The sequence below is a fragment of the Calliphora vicina genome, chromosome 5 (genome assembly GCF_958450345.1).
Source record: "Calliphora vicina chromosome 5, idCalVici1.1, whole genome shotgun sequence".
NCBI lineage: Eukaryota > Metazoa > Arthropoda > Insecta > Diptera > Calliphoridae > Calliphora > Calliphora vicina.
Window position 1 is genome coordinate 113137257 of NC_088784.1, and position 17984 is coordinate 113155240.

Below are 17984 nucleotides of genomic sequence, written 5' to 3' on the forward strand. Positions count from 1 at the left end.
TTTAAACAAACATTTATGAAATCTATTAAATCGAATGCACAAATAACAAAATAAGTATGTAGGATAAATATGTATGTACAGTGAATCAATAAAATTGTATTTATTAATAATGTTAATAATTTTCATATTTCCGATTTTATGTTCCTTAATAACAATAGTTATATACAAGGACTACGTATGATATTCAATAAATTTCTGATTGTTTTTCTTAATGATATATGTATGTACTTAAAATTTATTAGTTCACTGTAGAAGGAATATATTTAATATAAAACTATTTGAAAGTTTTATTAAAGTTTATTACGGTTATAAACAAAATATTGCCCACTTTCTTCGGCACCAGCTAAATTCTGAAATAATTTGAATTTAGTGCCAATTTGACAAAGTGACATTTAAGGGCTGTACCATTATAATGCCAAATAAAAATCTTTGATAAGGTAAATTTATGCAAAAAAAATATATTGTTTACGTTACTCCCTCCCTATCAAAAAAAAAAAACATCAAATTCAAATTTATATTTTTATTATATTTTGTGCATGTTCAGTCTCCATATGCGGTTTAAGAGCAGGTGGATGGATGGGTGGATGGTGGTTCCTCATTCTTTTCAAATGTGTTGTATATAAAGGGTATTTTTTTAAGGCCGATATAAATTACGAAAGGTTTAAATGTCTTACTGCACTTACTTTTTGACATTTATGATCAGAATACTCTCGCAAATTATCACGAATAGATTTACGTTTGAACAACACTACCAAATTATACAAATTTAGTTTGAAAATTAGTCATCGATTCGCGCAACTTATATCGCAAAATTATGTTCAGCGATGAGCCTAATTTTTACAGACACCATTACATCCGAAAAACTGCACCATTTGGTGCGGTTTACACTCTTGTGACATCGTCGGACCTTATTTGTTAAAAATTGAAGCCGAAGCTCGCGTTACTGTCAACGGAATCGTTACCGCACCATGATCAATGATTTTTTGTTTGAAAATATGGATGACATTGATCGGGGCGAGGTACTACGTGCCATACGGCGACCGCAACCATCGATTTATTGAAATCAAAATGTGGCGATAACTTGATTTCGAAAAATTGACCTGTCAATTTGCCCAAGGTCGTGTGATTTGACATCTCTCGTTTTAATCTTTCGATTAAAACTTTACAATTTCAAGTTTTATCGGGCTTAGAAAAGCACCCTTTATGAATGTATATACGTTACTTATTCATACTTCCTTTTATAGAATTTGACAATATTCACACAACATTTTTGCAGACAATCACATTTTCATTATTTGTTGTTGTACATTGTTGTGGTATTCTACCCTTTTCTACTATTAAACTGTCATTGTAAATTGTGGGGGGAGGAATGAACTGTTTGTATTTTGTTAATTTTTCCCATAAGTACTATTTCTAAAATCGTTTTATAATATTCTTTTTATTTAACTTTAGTATAAGGTTTATTATGTGTAAGTATTGGTTAAAATGACAAAACTTTTTAAAATTTAGCTTCTGGGCTATTATGACAGTTGATGCCAGTGAATCTGGCATCAACATTCGTTTTATCAGATACGTTCAAATTTATAGATAATTTAGTCCATACTGTGAAACTGACATGATATCATAATATTAATCATTTTTGTTTTCCTAATTTAAAATTTTGTATCGTTTTCCTTGAACGACAGAAATCTAAAATAAATATTTTAATTTAAAAGTTTTCGTTCGTTCGTTACATATGAACTTTAGTTTAAAGCACATACTAAGAATACATTGTGAAAACGACCCTAAAAATAATTTTTTTAGGACTTGTTTTTTTTGTACTCTTCAAGTTTTTATGTTTTCGGCTGTTACTTTGGCATGATAATGTTTAGTCAATAAAAATGATTTGTCAAATCACGAAATTTGATACTATTTATGTATGTTAAAACCGCGAAAGTAAATTTTCCTCCATTTGATTTTCTATTCTTTCCAATACCTACCTACATACATAGAAATATCGTTATTGTACTCGAAGAACTAAAGTTAAAATGAGAAATAAATCACTTGATATTTATTTTGAAAAATGTATGTTAAAGTATGCATAAGCATAAGAAGATAACGAATAGAGAAAGTGTAATAATTTGATAAGAAGTTTAAGATTATTCATATTCATGGGCATATAAACGTTTGAAATATTCCCAATCCTATAAAGATTTACAATTTCTTTATTAAATTTTGTTGACTTTTGAAAACAGTTCACGTTTTTTACATGAGACTTCTTTCAATCTTGATGTGGATAGTGTGTTTAAAAATAATAATGCTTCCCGTTTAAACACTTATTGTGTACATTTTTGACAGAAATTTATTTTCAACGTAAATTTTTGTTTGCCTTTTACCCTAAATAATGGTTTATGGTGGTTTAAATTTTTTTTATTTCTGTTTTTTGAAAGAAACTAAAGTTTTTAAGGGTTTTGCTTTATTTAAACTTTTTGCAACTTTAAGTATTTGCGTAAAAATGTGAAAAGCAGACATAAAGACGTAAATATTTGTTGACAACATTTTATTTCATAAATCAGCTAAATGCGATTTAATTTTCAAACTGAAAATCTACGGAATTTTTTAGTTTTTGCAAAGTTTCTGCCTTGCCTTCTAAGAGCATTTACATGAAAGTATTTTGTGTTGCGTTGTATTTTTTATTTAAAATTAAGTATGTAATACATAAATCTTGTTTAATTTTTTTTATATGTAGATGTGGCTGAAGGGTTTACAATGTTTGCACAAGTGTTTTGCACATACTGTTTGTATCTATGAAATATATTTGTTACTTCTTTCTATTCAACACCTAATTTAACTTGATTGAACTTAATTTCTTTGTGAAAATAAATCGTTAACGGAAATTATTTAATTTCCGTTTATTTTTATTTTGAATTTGAAACCGTTGTATTTTATTGCCACTTTTTATTTTGCTTGCACTCACCAATACGTGTGTTTGGTTTTTGTGTGTGTAAAAAGGTGTTTGTTTGCCAAACTTACCTGTACTCTAACTTCAGGTAAATTGACCTTCATGGCCAACTCTTCGCGAGAATATACATCGGGATAGTGCGATTTTTCAAAGGCCCTTTCTAGTTCATGCAATTGATATGTTGTAAATGTGGTACGGTTGCGTCTGTGTTTCTTCTTTGAACAATTATCATCTTGTCCTGCAATGAAATAAAATTTAAAATGAGGACATGGTTTTGGTATTGTGATGGAATTAAATAATATGAAATCGATTTAGAGTTTTTTGTTTTCCAATAAGAAATTCTTACCTTCATCATCACTGCCGGAAGTAATTTTTTCACCCTGTTCACTAGAATTTGTTTGATTTAGATCTTCACTTGATGCACAACTGCCATTCATGACACTGTCGCTGTCGTTAAGTCGATCCTGTTGATCGCCAGCAGGCCCCACACTGCCTCCCCCACTCATGTGGTGCATTCTGTTATAATCATCCAAATGTTTTTGTTGTTGTTGCTGCTGCTGCTGTTGTTGTTGGGACTGACCGCTGAGATGGTGTTCTATTGTTGAGTTGCCATTGAGGGCCATAAAATTCTGTTTCTGCATATCTTCCAGAGATCGTGGCCTCACTCCACCTTCAAATTGTGCCTTCAGCATATAATTGTCACCACCACCACCACCGCCGCCGTTCATGAGGTTTTTGCTAAGACATTCGATATTTCTATCATCATTTGCAGTGTTGTTGATTGTATTTAAATCATCACAGTAGGGAGAAGAATTTGAAGTTGATTTTCGCTTTAGTCCAGTGCCATTGCCAAAGCCTGTGTGTTGCGGTGATTGCGGTGAAGATGTTACATCGATGTTGTGTGTATCACAAGGATCCTTTGCTTCGTCTTCATCTTCGGTAACGGCATCAATGTCCCCGCCGTTGGACAGAGAGGACAAAGAACGCTCGTCATAATCGTTGAGGCTATGAACAAGATTGGAGGCGCCATTATTGGAAAAATACGTGGATGCAGCCGTCATTTGATTAGCCATTGTTGATGCCACTAACGATGCTGCTGCCGCTGCTGTTGTTGTTGCTGCTGCTGTTGTTGTGGAGGATAATGACGATGACTTGGCAAATTTCTGATCATGTTGCGCTTGGGCCTGGGCATGTGCAGCTAAGGCAGCCAAATGTTGTTGATGACTATGGTAGACACCAGAATTCATAATAGCCGATGTCGCTGATGGTGGTTGAATTTGTGATTGAGTCGTCATGTGGGCATGTGGACTCATGTCATTGTTGTGATGGTGCAATTGTGTTAAATTATTGGCTTCGACCATTTGATGCATTGAATTCAAATAATCACTACTACTCATGGACGGACTAATGCGGCTGCCATTCAGATCGGCGGTATCTTGTAGATTGTTATACGACAATACATGGTTTGTTGCTGTATGAAAATTATGTTGCTGATGTTGCTGCTGCTGTTGTTGTTGTTGGAAATTCATTAATGTATTATGATAACCAAGATGACTACTGTGTTGACCATGTTGCTGATGAGTAGAAGGTGGAGGTAAATTCATAGATGACATATTGTTTTGGTGCATTTGACCGGTGGGTGAAGGCAGGGAATATGTAGCGTTATTACGCTGCTGCTGCATTAGCGTAGCCATATGATTGTCCATGCTACGTAGTTGTGCCAATGTTTTGTTGCAACGCAAATCGGTTGCATCGTCACAATCACCTGTTATGATTTAGAAAAATATATTTATTTACTTATCAATGCATACTCACAACCATGTTTTGAAATCCTTATTGTACATTTATAACTAAGTATACGTTTTACAATTATCATTAAATGAATTTAAGTGAATTTATATCCATAACTAGAATGAATGAATTTATTTGCATGTAATAATTAAGTATAAAACACCTAATAATTAAATACAATTTAATTAACCACGAAATATTTATAACGTATAGTAATCGCAGTATTATTTGTAAATTAAAACATAATCGTATGTTAAACATTAAATGCTTAATAACCATGGTGTTAGTACCCTACAATTCGCTTTAGGATTATTAAAGTTGAGTATACATATTTAAATAAAACATTATACAAATATTTTAGAGGATGGGGTCTGATAGGGTCTCTGAAATGTTGAATGAATGGGAAATGTCTTTTATTTTACAAAGAATAGTGTGAAATCCAGTCGGTATTGTTTAAGTTAATTTTTTATGGTCTACGAAAAAGTAAATGACTTTCAATTAGACGCCGTTTTATATTTACAATGTGGCATAATAAAAATTTTCAAAACGCCTGCTGAATAGACTTTAAACTCAACTCCAACTAACAAATTAACCCATGAGACAATAAAAAAAAAATTGAAAAAAGAGAAACAACAACGACGAACAAACACAGTCAAGGAATAAAAAGAAATCATTTAATTTTATTGAGCAATATGCTTTAACTATTTGCCAAAGTTACAGTAAAGAACGAAAACAATACAAAAGTATCATGTGACATGCAAGAAAGTCATTAGACTCTCTTAAACAGAATTTCACGTTACACAAATTTATTCAGACCGAACGAAATGCTAACTAACCGAAAGTTAAATAAAGTGGGTTGTTTGGGTAGTGTTAATGATATCGCTATGAATGACTAAAAACTAAAAAGGATAATTTCATACTTGTTCTATATCATCCCATCCAACCATCCAGCCATATATCTATCTATATATATATCTATCTATCGAAGGAATAATAGCAATTGTTAGTTGTTCGAGTAATAGTCTGCCTAAAACCCAGCAACAAATTGACTTTTTCCAGTTGTAATCAATTTGTGGTCATATTATAGTCGAATGCATGTCTGTATGTTTGTGTGTATGTAGTTCATCTGTGTGTGTTTAAATACTTTTCGTACTACTCGTACAGTTCGAGGTCCTTGTTTATTACATTTGTTTGATTCATATTAGTGCACAATTCCAATTCATTTCATTCCATTTAAACAATGAATGCAATTACATTGTTTAACTTCGAATCCAATTAATAGTTTGAAAAATGTATAATTATGTTGTGTTGAGTAATTGCATTTTGATGATGATGTACGATTGTAATGGGGTCTACAACAACAACAACTACTACTACTACTACAATAATAACACCAATGCCAACAAAAACAACGACAACGACTACAACAATTATTTTGAATTGAATATTTTTCTATTACACCTCTAGAGATGTTTTCGATAATTGTTTTTATTTAGCTTTTTTCCAACTAGAATTAATTAAATTTTATTGATTTGATATTATGTATTTAGTTAGTTACGAGTAGATGATAGAAGCAAGATGGCTTTTTTTACCAATACTCTATTAAATTATTTCATATAATTAATACTGGTACTAAATATGTATGTATGTACGTACAGTGGTTACAGCGAAATAATTAATAATTAAATGGTTTCTGCTATCTATCATTAAATGGTTATTGTTTGCACCCTACACTAGTCTACTAAAGTTGGCGATTATGAATAGAAAAATACAGAGAAAAAATTACATTTTTATTTAAATTATTAACGAGAGTATATCTGTTGGTTATATTAACTATAAGTTGAACACAGTCTATACACGCAGATAAAAATATTGTTGTACATGTTTACTGTAACCATTTCAAAATGTTTACAAGTTTTTGAACAATATTATGGTCTCTGTAATTATTTACATGATTGTGGTAACCATAATATGGTAAAGTTAAATAATTCATCATGAACATGATTTTCATTACCATATATTTATTTACTACAATATACATATGATTGCGACAATCATGTGAATCCTAACTTTACAACGAATCAGACGAATACCCCGGGTCTGGTAGTCGGTGATGCTACTGGGGTAAACAAAACGAATAGTTTTTTGACTAGACAGGAAAGAGTGACCATGGACGACAGCGACGACAACCTCTCAGGCCTGAAAGGGTTAAACCTTTATGAGACTGATGAGGAGGACTTACTCATGGTGTCCTCCGAGCCGCTAAAAGCGAATGAAGACGTACATCCGGAGGCCCATGACCCTGCAAAGGGAGACACAGAACAGAAAAACAGGAAACAGGACTCAGAACAGGACGAACGGAAAAGGTTGGCGGGCTACAAACGCTCTCTCCGGTATGTCAGGACGTTGGACTCGCGAGATCCCGCGTCTTTGACCACCAGGGAAAAGCGTTTGCGGCGTAAACATACCTACCACATACAGAAGTATGAGGCCATGCTAAATACTACTGTTGTGGAGGTAAAGCCAGCCAAGACTAAGACCGAACCAAACCAGAGCAGGCAGGTGATCACATCTAAACATGTGCCCCATGCCAGCACTGGACCGAACACGATCATCGTCTCGGAGGATCTTGACGTACGCCCATCTACATCAGAGAGGGCCACGTCGGGGCCAAAGAGAGGTGATGACCAATGCGGCACGACGAAGTCTGCTAGCACAACACCCAAGGTGCTGTCCGCAATCTCCTCTACTCGAGGAACCGCGATGGCTTCCAAAGGTACAGCAAGCAGGCCTAGTATTAAGCGGCAAAGGTCAGGTGAAACGCAGGTGTCTGAGGGTAAGCGGCTGAAACCATCAACTAGCTTAACATCAGCACCTGAGCTACAAGTAGCCATCATAGATCGTAGTCAACCTGATGGGAAAATGACTACGGACAGATGGCTGCTTCTGGAGGAGAAGATCTTGCGGGCACTAGTGGACGAACTCGCATGCAGTGAGGATGATTCCTTCACTGCATTCGATGGCGCCAAATGGTTAAAGGGTGTCAAGATCATCGGGTGCGGTAACGAGAAGGCCCTAGGCTTTCTTAGTAACTGTATCCGAGGAGTTGGCGAACTCTGGCCCAACGCAAGAATCGAAATCGTCCCACTGGATCAAGTACCTTTTCGTACGACGGTGAGAGTGTGGGTCCCTCCTCCCCTTTTGGAGGACGAAGCCACGCTAACACTTATAAAGCACCACAGGATAGTGTTTACGATACAGCTTACACTGGATAGGGAAAAACCCTTTAGAAATCCTAGGAAAACCGACTGGGTCAAATTCTGTAATCTTAGTGACACCATACCACATCCAGCAATGGATAGATTAAATGGTACACGGGACTTGGACGACTCGGTGGATTTTCTATCCAGGTCATTAAGGGAAGCCTACTATGCTTCGTGTAGGGAGCGGCAGGGACCTAGGAAATTCCGGCAACCATGGTGGAATCCTAGACTAATGCAGCTAAGAAAGGAATGTAGAAAACTTTTTAATAAGGCGAAGAGGGACCAAGACTTGTTAAGCTGGGACGATTATCGTCAAAGCTTCAACACTTTCAAGAGGGAAACCAGACGGGCAAAGAGGGAATCTTGGGAGCGTTTCTGTGGGGAACTGGAGAATACCACGGAGGCATCGCGTCTACGAAAGGTACTATCCAAGGATCCTGGTACGCCTGGATTCCTGATGAAACCGGATGGTAACTTTACTGAAAGTAGTATCGAAACTTTGGAACTGCTAATGGAGACACACTTTCCGGGTTGCAGGGATGATGAAAATGAGGTATCCGCTTCGGAGCATCTTGCAGCTTCTCAAATGCACATAAGTGAATTAGTTAGATCCATTGTTAGCGTGGAGAAAATCTCGTGGGCGGTGTCATCTTTTAAGCCCTATAAATCACCAGGGCCAGATGGCATATTCCCAGCGTTACTCCAAAAATCGATTTCAACCATCATGCCATGGCTTATAATGATATTTAGGTACAGCCTGGAAACAGGATACATCCCTAAAGAATGGAGAGAGGTTACAGTGGTATTTATCCCCAAAGCGGGAAAGGTAAACCACAGTACCGCAAAGGACTATAGACCGATCAGTCTGTCATCGTTTTTATTGAAAACACTGGAAAGATTGGTCGATATCCACGTCAGGAACATCCTCTCCCCTGATAATTTCTGTAGGGCACAGCACGCATACCTTAAAGGCAGGTCGGTGGAGACAGCCTTGCATGACGTTGTCGGAACTATAGAGGGGACACTTGACAAGAAGGAATATGTTATGGCATCTTTCTTGGATATAGAGGGTGCGTTTAATAATGTGAACATATCCGCAATAGTTGATGCACTGGGTGACTTATGTGTTGATCAGCGGATAAGGAATTGGACAGAAAATATGCTTAGGAGCAGGGCCATTAACTCTAATATGGGTATTGGTAGGACAAGGAAAGTTGTGACAAGAGGCACACCACAAGGTGGGGTCATCCACTTCTGTGGAATCTTGTCGTAAATAAAATCCTTTTCAGGCTCAGTAGGATAGGTACCAAAGTAGTCGCATATGCTGACGACGTTGTGCTTCTTATTCAAGGGAAGTTTCTTCCCACAATAAGTGAACTCATGGAATCAGCGCTCAGCGTTCTGCTATCATGGGCCAAGGAAAACGGTTTGGGTGTTAACCCTGCCAAAACCGAACTGGTTCTTTTCACCAGGAGATATAAAACTCCAGAATTTAAACCTCCACGACTGGATGGTACTTTTCTGAAGTTTTCAAGCGAAGCCAAATATCTTGGCGTAATTTTGGACTCTAAGCTCTCGTGGAAACGTAATGCTGAGAGTCGAATGAAGAAGGCATTATGTGCCTTCTGTATATGCAAGAAAACCTTTGGGAAGAGATGGGGTCTTAAACCATACATTGTACACTGGATGTACACCGCGGTCATAAGACCTATTTTGACCTATGAGGCTCTTGTTTGGTGGAGAGTGGTGGACACTAAGACTCACCTCTCTATTCTAAACAAGGTACAAAGATTAGCATGTCTTGCAATTACTGGCTTTATGAATTCCACACCTCAGGCCAGTCTAGAGACGATGCTAAATATAACTCCCCTTGATATATATATCAAATGCATTTCTGCTAAGTCTGCTCTACGACTCAAACAGTCGAGCGGACTGAAGCACGATCGTATTGGTCATGGCACCATCCTACAAAAGATAGGCAGGCCAATCATAGGGAGGGAAACGGATTATATAATACCCACACCGAATTTTGATAGAACATTTAGGATCAGAATACCGACAAGGGATGATTGGGCCGCGAACTCTGTCCTAAGAGATGACGTGATCTCAATCTATACTGATGGTTCAAAGACAGAAAGAGGCACGGGCTCGGGAATCTTCTCAGATGAGCTGGACCTTTTGATGTCTCTTCGATTACCCGATACCTGCACGGTTTTCCAGGCAGAGATTTATGCTATTGATACAGCCGCGAGAAGAATCCGGGAACTGAATCTCGAAAATTCGACCATACATATCTACTTGGACAGCCTGGCATCAATCAAGGCTCTTAACTCCAACGTGATTAGGTTGAAATGTCTTCTCAATTGTATCAAATCACTGGCACAACTGACACAACATCACGTGGAGTTGATATGGGTTCCAGGACATGCGGGCATCCGGGGAAATGAAGTATCTGATGAATGCGCAACCAACGGGTCGTCCCTGGACGTATCTCTTGCGCAAAGGGATATTCACACTCCCTTGGTGACAGTATCAAAATTGATAGATGAATGGGCTTTGAGCGAGACGGAACTCAGGTGGTCAAATATCATCACTTGTAGAATATCCAGAATGCTCTGGCCCAATCTGACAGAGGATAGAACTAAGACTCTTTTGTCTCTTAGTAGGAATTCGATTAGACTTCTCACGGGTATAATTACTGGGCACTGCATGATTGGACATATGTCGGAACGTATGGGTTACCCACGTTATGGCTATTGTAGAAGTTGTTTAGATGAAGAGGAGGAGGAATCGGTACAGCACCTTCTATGTGAATGCCCAGCCTTACAAGAGCATAGACTACTACATCTTGGTAGAGCTCTTTTCCATGATCTGGACTGTCTCAGGGATGTGTCACTAGTGAATATGATTGGGTTTATTAGAAGTACCGGCTGGTTCCCATAGGGACCACAGAAATCACATAATAGACGAAACTAGGGAGGGAAACTATTCTCACTTTATGTGTGACATTTTCAGCATAAGGGAATAGTACTTCTAAGGGTACCACAATGGGCCGCAAGGCCTCCGAGTGAACTCGCTAACTTGCGAGCAACCCACGTAACCTAACCTAACCTAACTTTACAATATTATGGTTACCACAATTATATAAGTAATAAATGTGACTATAATATTTTTAAAAATCTCGAAATTGCTCCAGTAAACATGTACAATTATATTTTTTCTCTTGGTTGTATTTATTTCTTAGCCCAATCGGAGGATTTATAATGGACCACGTTTTCAGAAACCTTACATAAAAACGATTTTAATGAATTTGTAAATTTTTGTGATGTACGATTTTTGCAAACTCGGTAAGTTTAATATTTATGTGCGTAATTTCAACAAATAGGTATCTAAAGTGTAAAATACCCAGCAGACAAATTTACCTAAAAGGTAACTTGACATTAATTTTAAATCAATATCTACGAGTAGAAATTACCAAATATTTTTACTCCATAAGTAACTAATGCCCGTAATTTCAGCAAATAGATATCTTATAGAGCTTAGCTGTTTATGGAGTAAACATTTTTGGTCATTTTCATCCGCAGATATTGATTTGAAATTAGTGCCAAGTTACCTTTTAGATAAATTTATCAGCTGGGTAATTTACACCATAGATATCTATATGTTGAAATTACGAGCTCTAAATTTTCAATTTAGGGTTGTAGTATATTTTTAACATTAAAATAGGATTAAAAGTCGAACATATTCGAAAAAGGTCCACATTTTATAAATAGGTAAAGTCAAATATTTGATCAGTCATATTATGTTAACATTTAGGGAGATCCGTGACAATACGCAACTTGAACAGTTTTTTTGGATAAATGAATAAATTCATTAAAAGTCAGTAGTAGTCAGTTTTGTGTTAATATAGTTTTTCGGATCAATACAAGTCAGAAATACATTATTATTTTATATGATTTGTACAGAGTTTAAAAACTTATGTTATTAATACATATGTCATTTATGCGGCGATTTTAAATCCTTAAGTTGAAAGTAATAAAGCTTTGTGATAACATTCTTTATCAAATATAGTAGTAGTTATGATCATAAAAAAGTAATGTTTACAATTGACTTTTCACTAATATCTCGAAGTTGTTTATTGCATTTATATGAAAATGTTTCACTTTGGAACCATTATCAGGCCAGTCACAGAATTCCATACCGATCGAAAGTGGAATTAGTATTTCTTTAGAAAAACGTAAAAAACGTAATGAAACCACTTTTAGTTTTCAAAGTGCAATTGATATTTCTTTGTAATTATTTGTTTTTGTAAAATTTTTAATCAATTTCTCTACCAAAAATTTAACTTTTGTTTTAATATAAAAAACGCTGTCAAATTGAAATCAGAAATACAGAATTATTAAATATTTTTGGAATTAATAAATTACAGGGAATCTGAAGAAAGTAAAACAAAATCGTTCGGAATAAAAACTACGAAATTGAAACCATTCAGCTATGATCTGCTCCTTTGATATAAAATTTAAATTTTACTTATAAGTAAATATTTAGAGTTAAACTAATATTTCAAACATCATGTTCATGGATCTTTCTTTCGTTTAAATAAAAAATCATAATTTAACAATCGTTTGACTTTGGGGTTGTTGCAATATTTAATAATTCTTAATAATGTTTTCCATTTAAATTTATTTTTCAATAACGCCTACACTTGTGCTAACGACATGTGCCTTCTTAGAGTATCCTGACTTGTTGTTAGAAAGAATGCAACGCTTTTAGTGCCTTAAATACAATATTTTCAATATGGTTTTGTGCTTCATCGAAAATTCAGAGAATTTACAATTCTTATTTGTTATTATGTTGATGCTGATGTGGTGGTTATTGTTTGTTTGTTATGAGCCATTTTACAGTCCATTAAAGAAGCATGATTATACAACTTTTATTTTCCAAAGGTCATGAATTCATTCATTCTTTGTGTTGTGTTGCCTTCATAATATTTATACGAATTGTGTGTATTGCTAACTAATAACATTTCAATTAAGTGTGCCGCCACTTAATTTTCCTCAATAAATTTTTGTTTCTTATGAAGAGCATCATCAAAGAAATTTTAGTTTTATTCTTAATGATAATGCAACATAATACACAGCATTGGAGACCAGTATCTGGATTACTGTCACTTTTCAAAAAGTCTGAGATGAGAGACGGTGTTGTTTAAAAAGAGAAAGAGCGAAATGTGTTTAGATGTGTCAAATCATCATTTTGACACGATTAATGTCAAATTAAAAGGCGTTTAAAAAACAATATTTCTTGTAATGTGTAACAATTTGTTTTTTGAAAAGGGAAAAGTGTAATCAAACAGAAATGAAAACATTTTATTTAAAGTCTAAGATCGAAACATGTCAGTTAACAAGAAAACTTATAAGACTATAATTTGAATTTGATCTTTATCTAAAGAGCCGAAAAGAAATTGTGGTTTGATCTATTTTCTTCAAACAGATAATTAAGCAAATGCCTTAAATACTAAAGGCAAAAATATCAGTGAAAGAAAGAAGAAAGGTTTACTTTTTTTATTTTATCCATTTTCTTAGTGCTGTATGTAAGTGCTTGTTATAACTTATTCATTCAGTTTATTCACTATAATTTAAATTCCATTAATACAAATATTTTGTATTTCTAATAAATTTTATAATTGGTAAATTTTTATAGAAAAAAAAATACTTTTAAATTGTACTGCTTGCTGTTCATCAACCTGTGTGCGTGTGGGCTTTTAACAAATTAGTTGCGCCTATTTTTAGGTTAAAGCTTCCAGGTGAGCTACTTAATTTGTTTTATCTTTATTTTTTTTCTTACTTACACATACATTTTTTCACATCTTTATTAATAGTGTTTTTATTTTGCATTTTTTTTATTACTTTGTTAATTATATTATTAAAGCATTTAATTTGCTAAGCCATAACCTGCTGAGTTTAATAATAAATTAAAAAAAAATGTATAGCAGAAATAAAAAAACGGCAGCGTGTTGAAAATGAGTTATTGAATTTTAATGCAGAAGCTAATTTCAATAAAAATCATGGTGTGAATTAATATTTTATTTTATTTTTTGCAAAAATTCTTTGGGTCAACGTTTTGTTTTTTTTTCTTTTGCCATGTTTGCAAATGTGGCATAATTTATTCAGCTACCAATAAGAATAACACTTACTATTATATTAAATAATTATATTCTCAATGGTGGATTTAAAGGGCAAACATTTATTACTCAAATGCATACATGTTGCAAACACAATAAAAAGTTCTTATGCTGAGAGTATGGTGCTGTAAGATTTAATCAGTATGTAACCATTCATTACAAGCAATTATTTTGACATTACACTACCAGCCGAATTACTTTTCTTGATGACAAATGTTTTGCAAACAAACTAAATTGTAGGTTCATTTAGTAAACCTGTTAGGAAAATATAATACAAAAGAAATATTCATAATACTAAAGGATCTAATGTGCTAAATTGCTACAAGTTTAATACGAGTAGCGCTGAAACTCACAAATGTCACGTAATCATAATCACACAAATTTCATGTCTAAGATTATAAACTGATAAGGAAAAAACACAATTTAAGTAATTTTTTCTTGCCACAATTTTCGCTGATTTGTAACTGATTGAATGCCTTTTGAAAAGTAACTTTCAAACCAACAACAACAACAACAACAAAAAACACCGAAAACAAAGAATTTATGTATATTCCTTCAAAACTAAATGAATTTCAATTATGGCTGTAACACGTTATAAAAAATATCTAAAAAAAAAGAAAAAATACATTTTACAAAATTGATTGAGTTCTAACAAGTTGTACAGCTATTTGTTAGTGGTAACGATTTAAACATACTCATTAGGGCGTTTCAACAATTTCTTTTAGCTACTTTTATAAAGGAATATCAATTCTTATAAAACACATTTCATTATGATTTCTATAATTTTCAATTCCGACCCCATAAAGTATATATATTCTGGATCCTTATAGACAGCGGAGTAAAGTAATGATAAATCAACCTATCGGGAAAATCTATCCATAAGTGACTGAGGTAGGACAAAAATAAATTTAAAATTCTGAAAGCAAAGATATTCGTTAGAATATGTCTGTCTATAAATGGCTGAGAAATATGCAAAAACAGAAAAACTGGGTATCAGGCTAAAGCTATTTTTTACATTTGAAGTAATTTTGTATAGAAAATGTTATCGTGGAATAACTAAAAAGTAGACCTATTTTACCAATGATCCAGCTACCAATCGGTAGCTGGCGAAAAAGTAATATTGCTTTTATTTCCGAAGGGAACAAATTTATTTTGGGTTCAATCGTCCCAGTCTAATGTACATATGAGACTTTTCCTCAACTTTTTTCCTTGTATGCTTCGAAATATTGTAAGTGTTGTTTTGGAAACAAATACATACAAAAATTTTGAAAAAAAAAATATTTTTTTAAAACGGTCTAGCTAAAGTATGGGATTTACTAACAATGGTTTTCTTTTTTTCTGTGTAGCTGAAAAAGAGTTTAAAACTTTAAAAAATAATTTTGTTCCTCCATGATTTCCAAAGCAAAATTAAGCAGATTTTCAAGAGATGATAAGAATGAAAACTTAGTGTTAACGAAATGGATTAAGGTTTATCCTTATCCTTTCATGTACATATATATGAACGTACTATTTATCTATCAGTTTCATATAAGTAATGCAAAATTTGTGGGGGATTTAGAGAAAAGTGTTTGAAATGGGCGGTTTTTATGGATTCTTTTTAAAAGGCAATTTAAGTTTATTTTACTTTTGTTTGTCTGTTTTGTGTATTTATTTACATACATACATATGTATGTATATGTCTGCAATATAAATGTTTATTTAAATGAATTATATTCAAATATTGTCTTGTTATTTAACAACAGAAAAAGAGAAATAAGCCACCAAACAGCCAGTCCTGGCCTGGCCTGGTACCATAGCGAGATGTCACGTCACACGAATAATGTCGTTTTTGTTGGATTTTGGTAGCAGCAAGAGTAAGTAGCATTGAGTTTAATTTGATTTCAGCTTGTGATTAGATGAATTTGTTTTACTTTTTTCTGGGGGGTTTTAAACGCCTACTCGTTTAGCAAATGAAGGTGTTGTCTAGAAGTGGTTTATTACTTTGGCGCGTCGGAATTAATTTGATTTTATTGTATTTTCATAAATTAATACTAGCAAAATTAAATTTATTACAATTTCTATAAGCATTTCACACATTAATTTATGTATGTATGTTAGTGTTTATAAAAAACCGACTTTTTAAAAAACCGGTTTGTCGGTTAACCGAAAATTGGCCTTTTTTAGAAAATCGGTTTTTTGGTTAACCGACATCGAAAAAACCGGTTAACCGTCATATATGTGTAGACAAATAAAATGTCCTATAAAGTATACGCAGCTTTAAAATTTGTAGTTTTTAGTAGGAATGGTTAATATTAAATAACTATAAATATACAAAAGTGCTAAGTCCATTTTATTTTGTAAAAATTTCAAAATTATTATCTCAGTCAAATGGAATTGAGTATAAATATGTTACTAAATATGTATATAATACTTCTATTAATTATTGGTTTATTCATTAAATTTCAACCAAAAACTGTAAATAAATTTCTTTTAGTTAAATATTTGATAATTTTAAAATTTATTATCACCTCGATTTTCTGATATGAAACAGAAAATGTTACAAGATGCAAACGCACTTCTTTTTAGCTGTGATTATTTGTCATTATAAATCATACTAAATAATTAATAAAACTCCATTATCAGATTTCAAAAATAATTCAAATCATGGATTTTAGAACGTTTCTCCTGTAATATTTCTGAAAAGGACTTTGTACACTAAGCTAACGAAATGAACGAATAACGAAGAAAACACATTAATGAAGTAAAATTTATTGAAAGAAACTTTAAATTCAATAATGTGTATACAATGAATATAAAAAATGCACAAAAAATGTGATTTATTAATTTTAGTACCAAATTTTAAAAACCGGTTAACCGAGTGATAAAAACCGGATAAACAACATTTTAAATTAACCGGTTCGCAAAAAACCGAGATTTCGAAGAAAAACCGGTTTTTCGGTTAACCGGTTAACCGGTTTATAAACACTAATGTATGTATATGATTATTCAAGGATATTTATTGGAAATGTTTATTATTTTGAAAGTGGGTAGTATATCCAAATATTTAAAAATTTACTTTATATTTTAAAGGGCTTGATATTATGTTTTGACAAATAAATAATCATAGTTGGTATTTTGAAAAATTAATGCATCATGAGTGACACCTATTAGAAAATCAATAAATTCTGAAATATATGTACATATGTATAAGCCATCTTACTTTAATTCAATAAATTGAAAGAAAAGTTTTTCATATAACTACTATAAACAGTATTTAGATAATAATGAATACAATTTTGAATAAACCACTGATTGGTATGGGATGTTTAAAAATGTATTTAATTAATTTCATTTGCTGCCTTAATTAAATTTATTATAAATACAAAATAACATCCATTAATTTAATTATTTATCAGTTGTTAAGATATAACAAAATAAAAAAGAAAAGTAATTGACGTTAAATAACAACAGAAACAATAAACAAAAATCTTGCAAATTCATTTCATTAACGAATATTAAACGCCAACCAACAACAAACTGCTACTAATTGTTGCAAAGATGGATGTATTTCTGTGTATGTGTATTTGTATGTTTAAAAGCTTGTAGGAACACACTGATAAATTATTACATATGTGTAGTTATAGCGGTTTAGAAGCTGTCAAATATCATTTTAAAAATGACAGCATAAGGTTGTCGGGCCACAAGTCCATTAGTAGTTACCGGCAAAATCTTTATAGAACTTCTTTTAGGATTTAAAAAACACACTTTTCAACTACATATATACATGAATGTTAATGCATGTATGTAAGTGTTTATCTCGCTCTTCCTA

At 33.3% G+C, this 17984-nt stretch overlaps 1 protein-coding gene across 1 annotated transcript in view; it reads right to left on the reverse strand.

Moving 5' to 3' along the window:
• The window catches only part of Rx (Retinal Homeobox), a 48252-nt gene that overhangs the window by 23796 nt on the left and 6472 nt on the right, over positions 1-17984 (reverse strand). The window contains exons 3-7 of the mRNA XM_065513050.1: positions 8321-8573; positions 7212-7612; positions 6975-7034; positions 3288-4706; positions 3013-3179 (exon numbers count right to left, since the gene is read on the reverse strand). Coding sequence (XP_065369122.1) covers positions 3013-3179; positions 3288-4706; positions 6975-7034; positions 7212-7612; positions 8321-8573 — 2300 coding nt within the window. The remainder of the gene's footprint in view (positions 1-3012; positions 3180-3287; positions 4707-6974; positions 7035-7211; positions 7613-8320; positions 8574-17984) is intronic.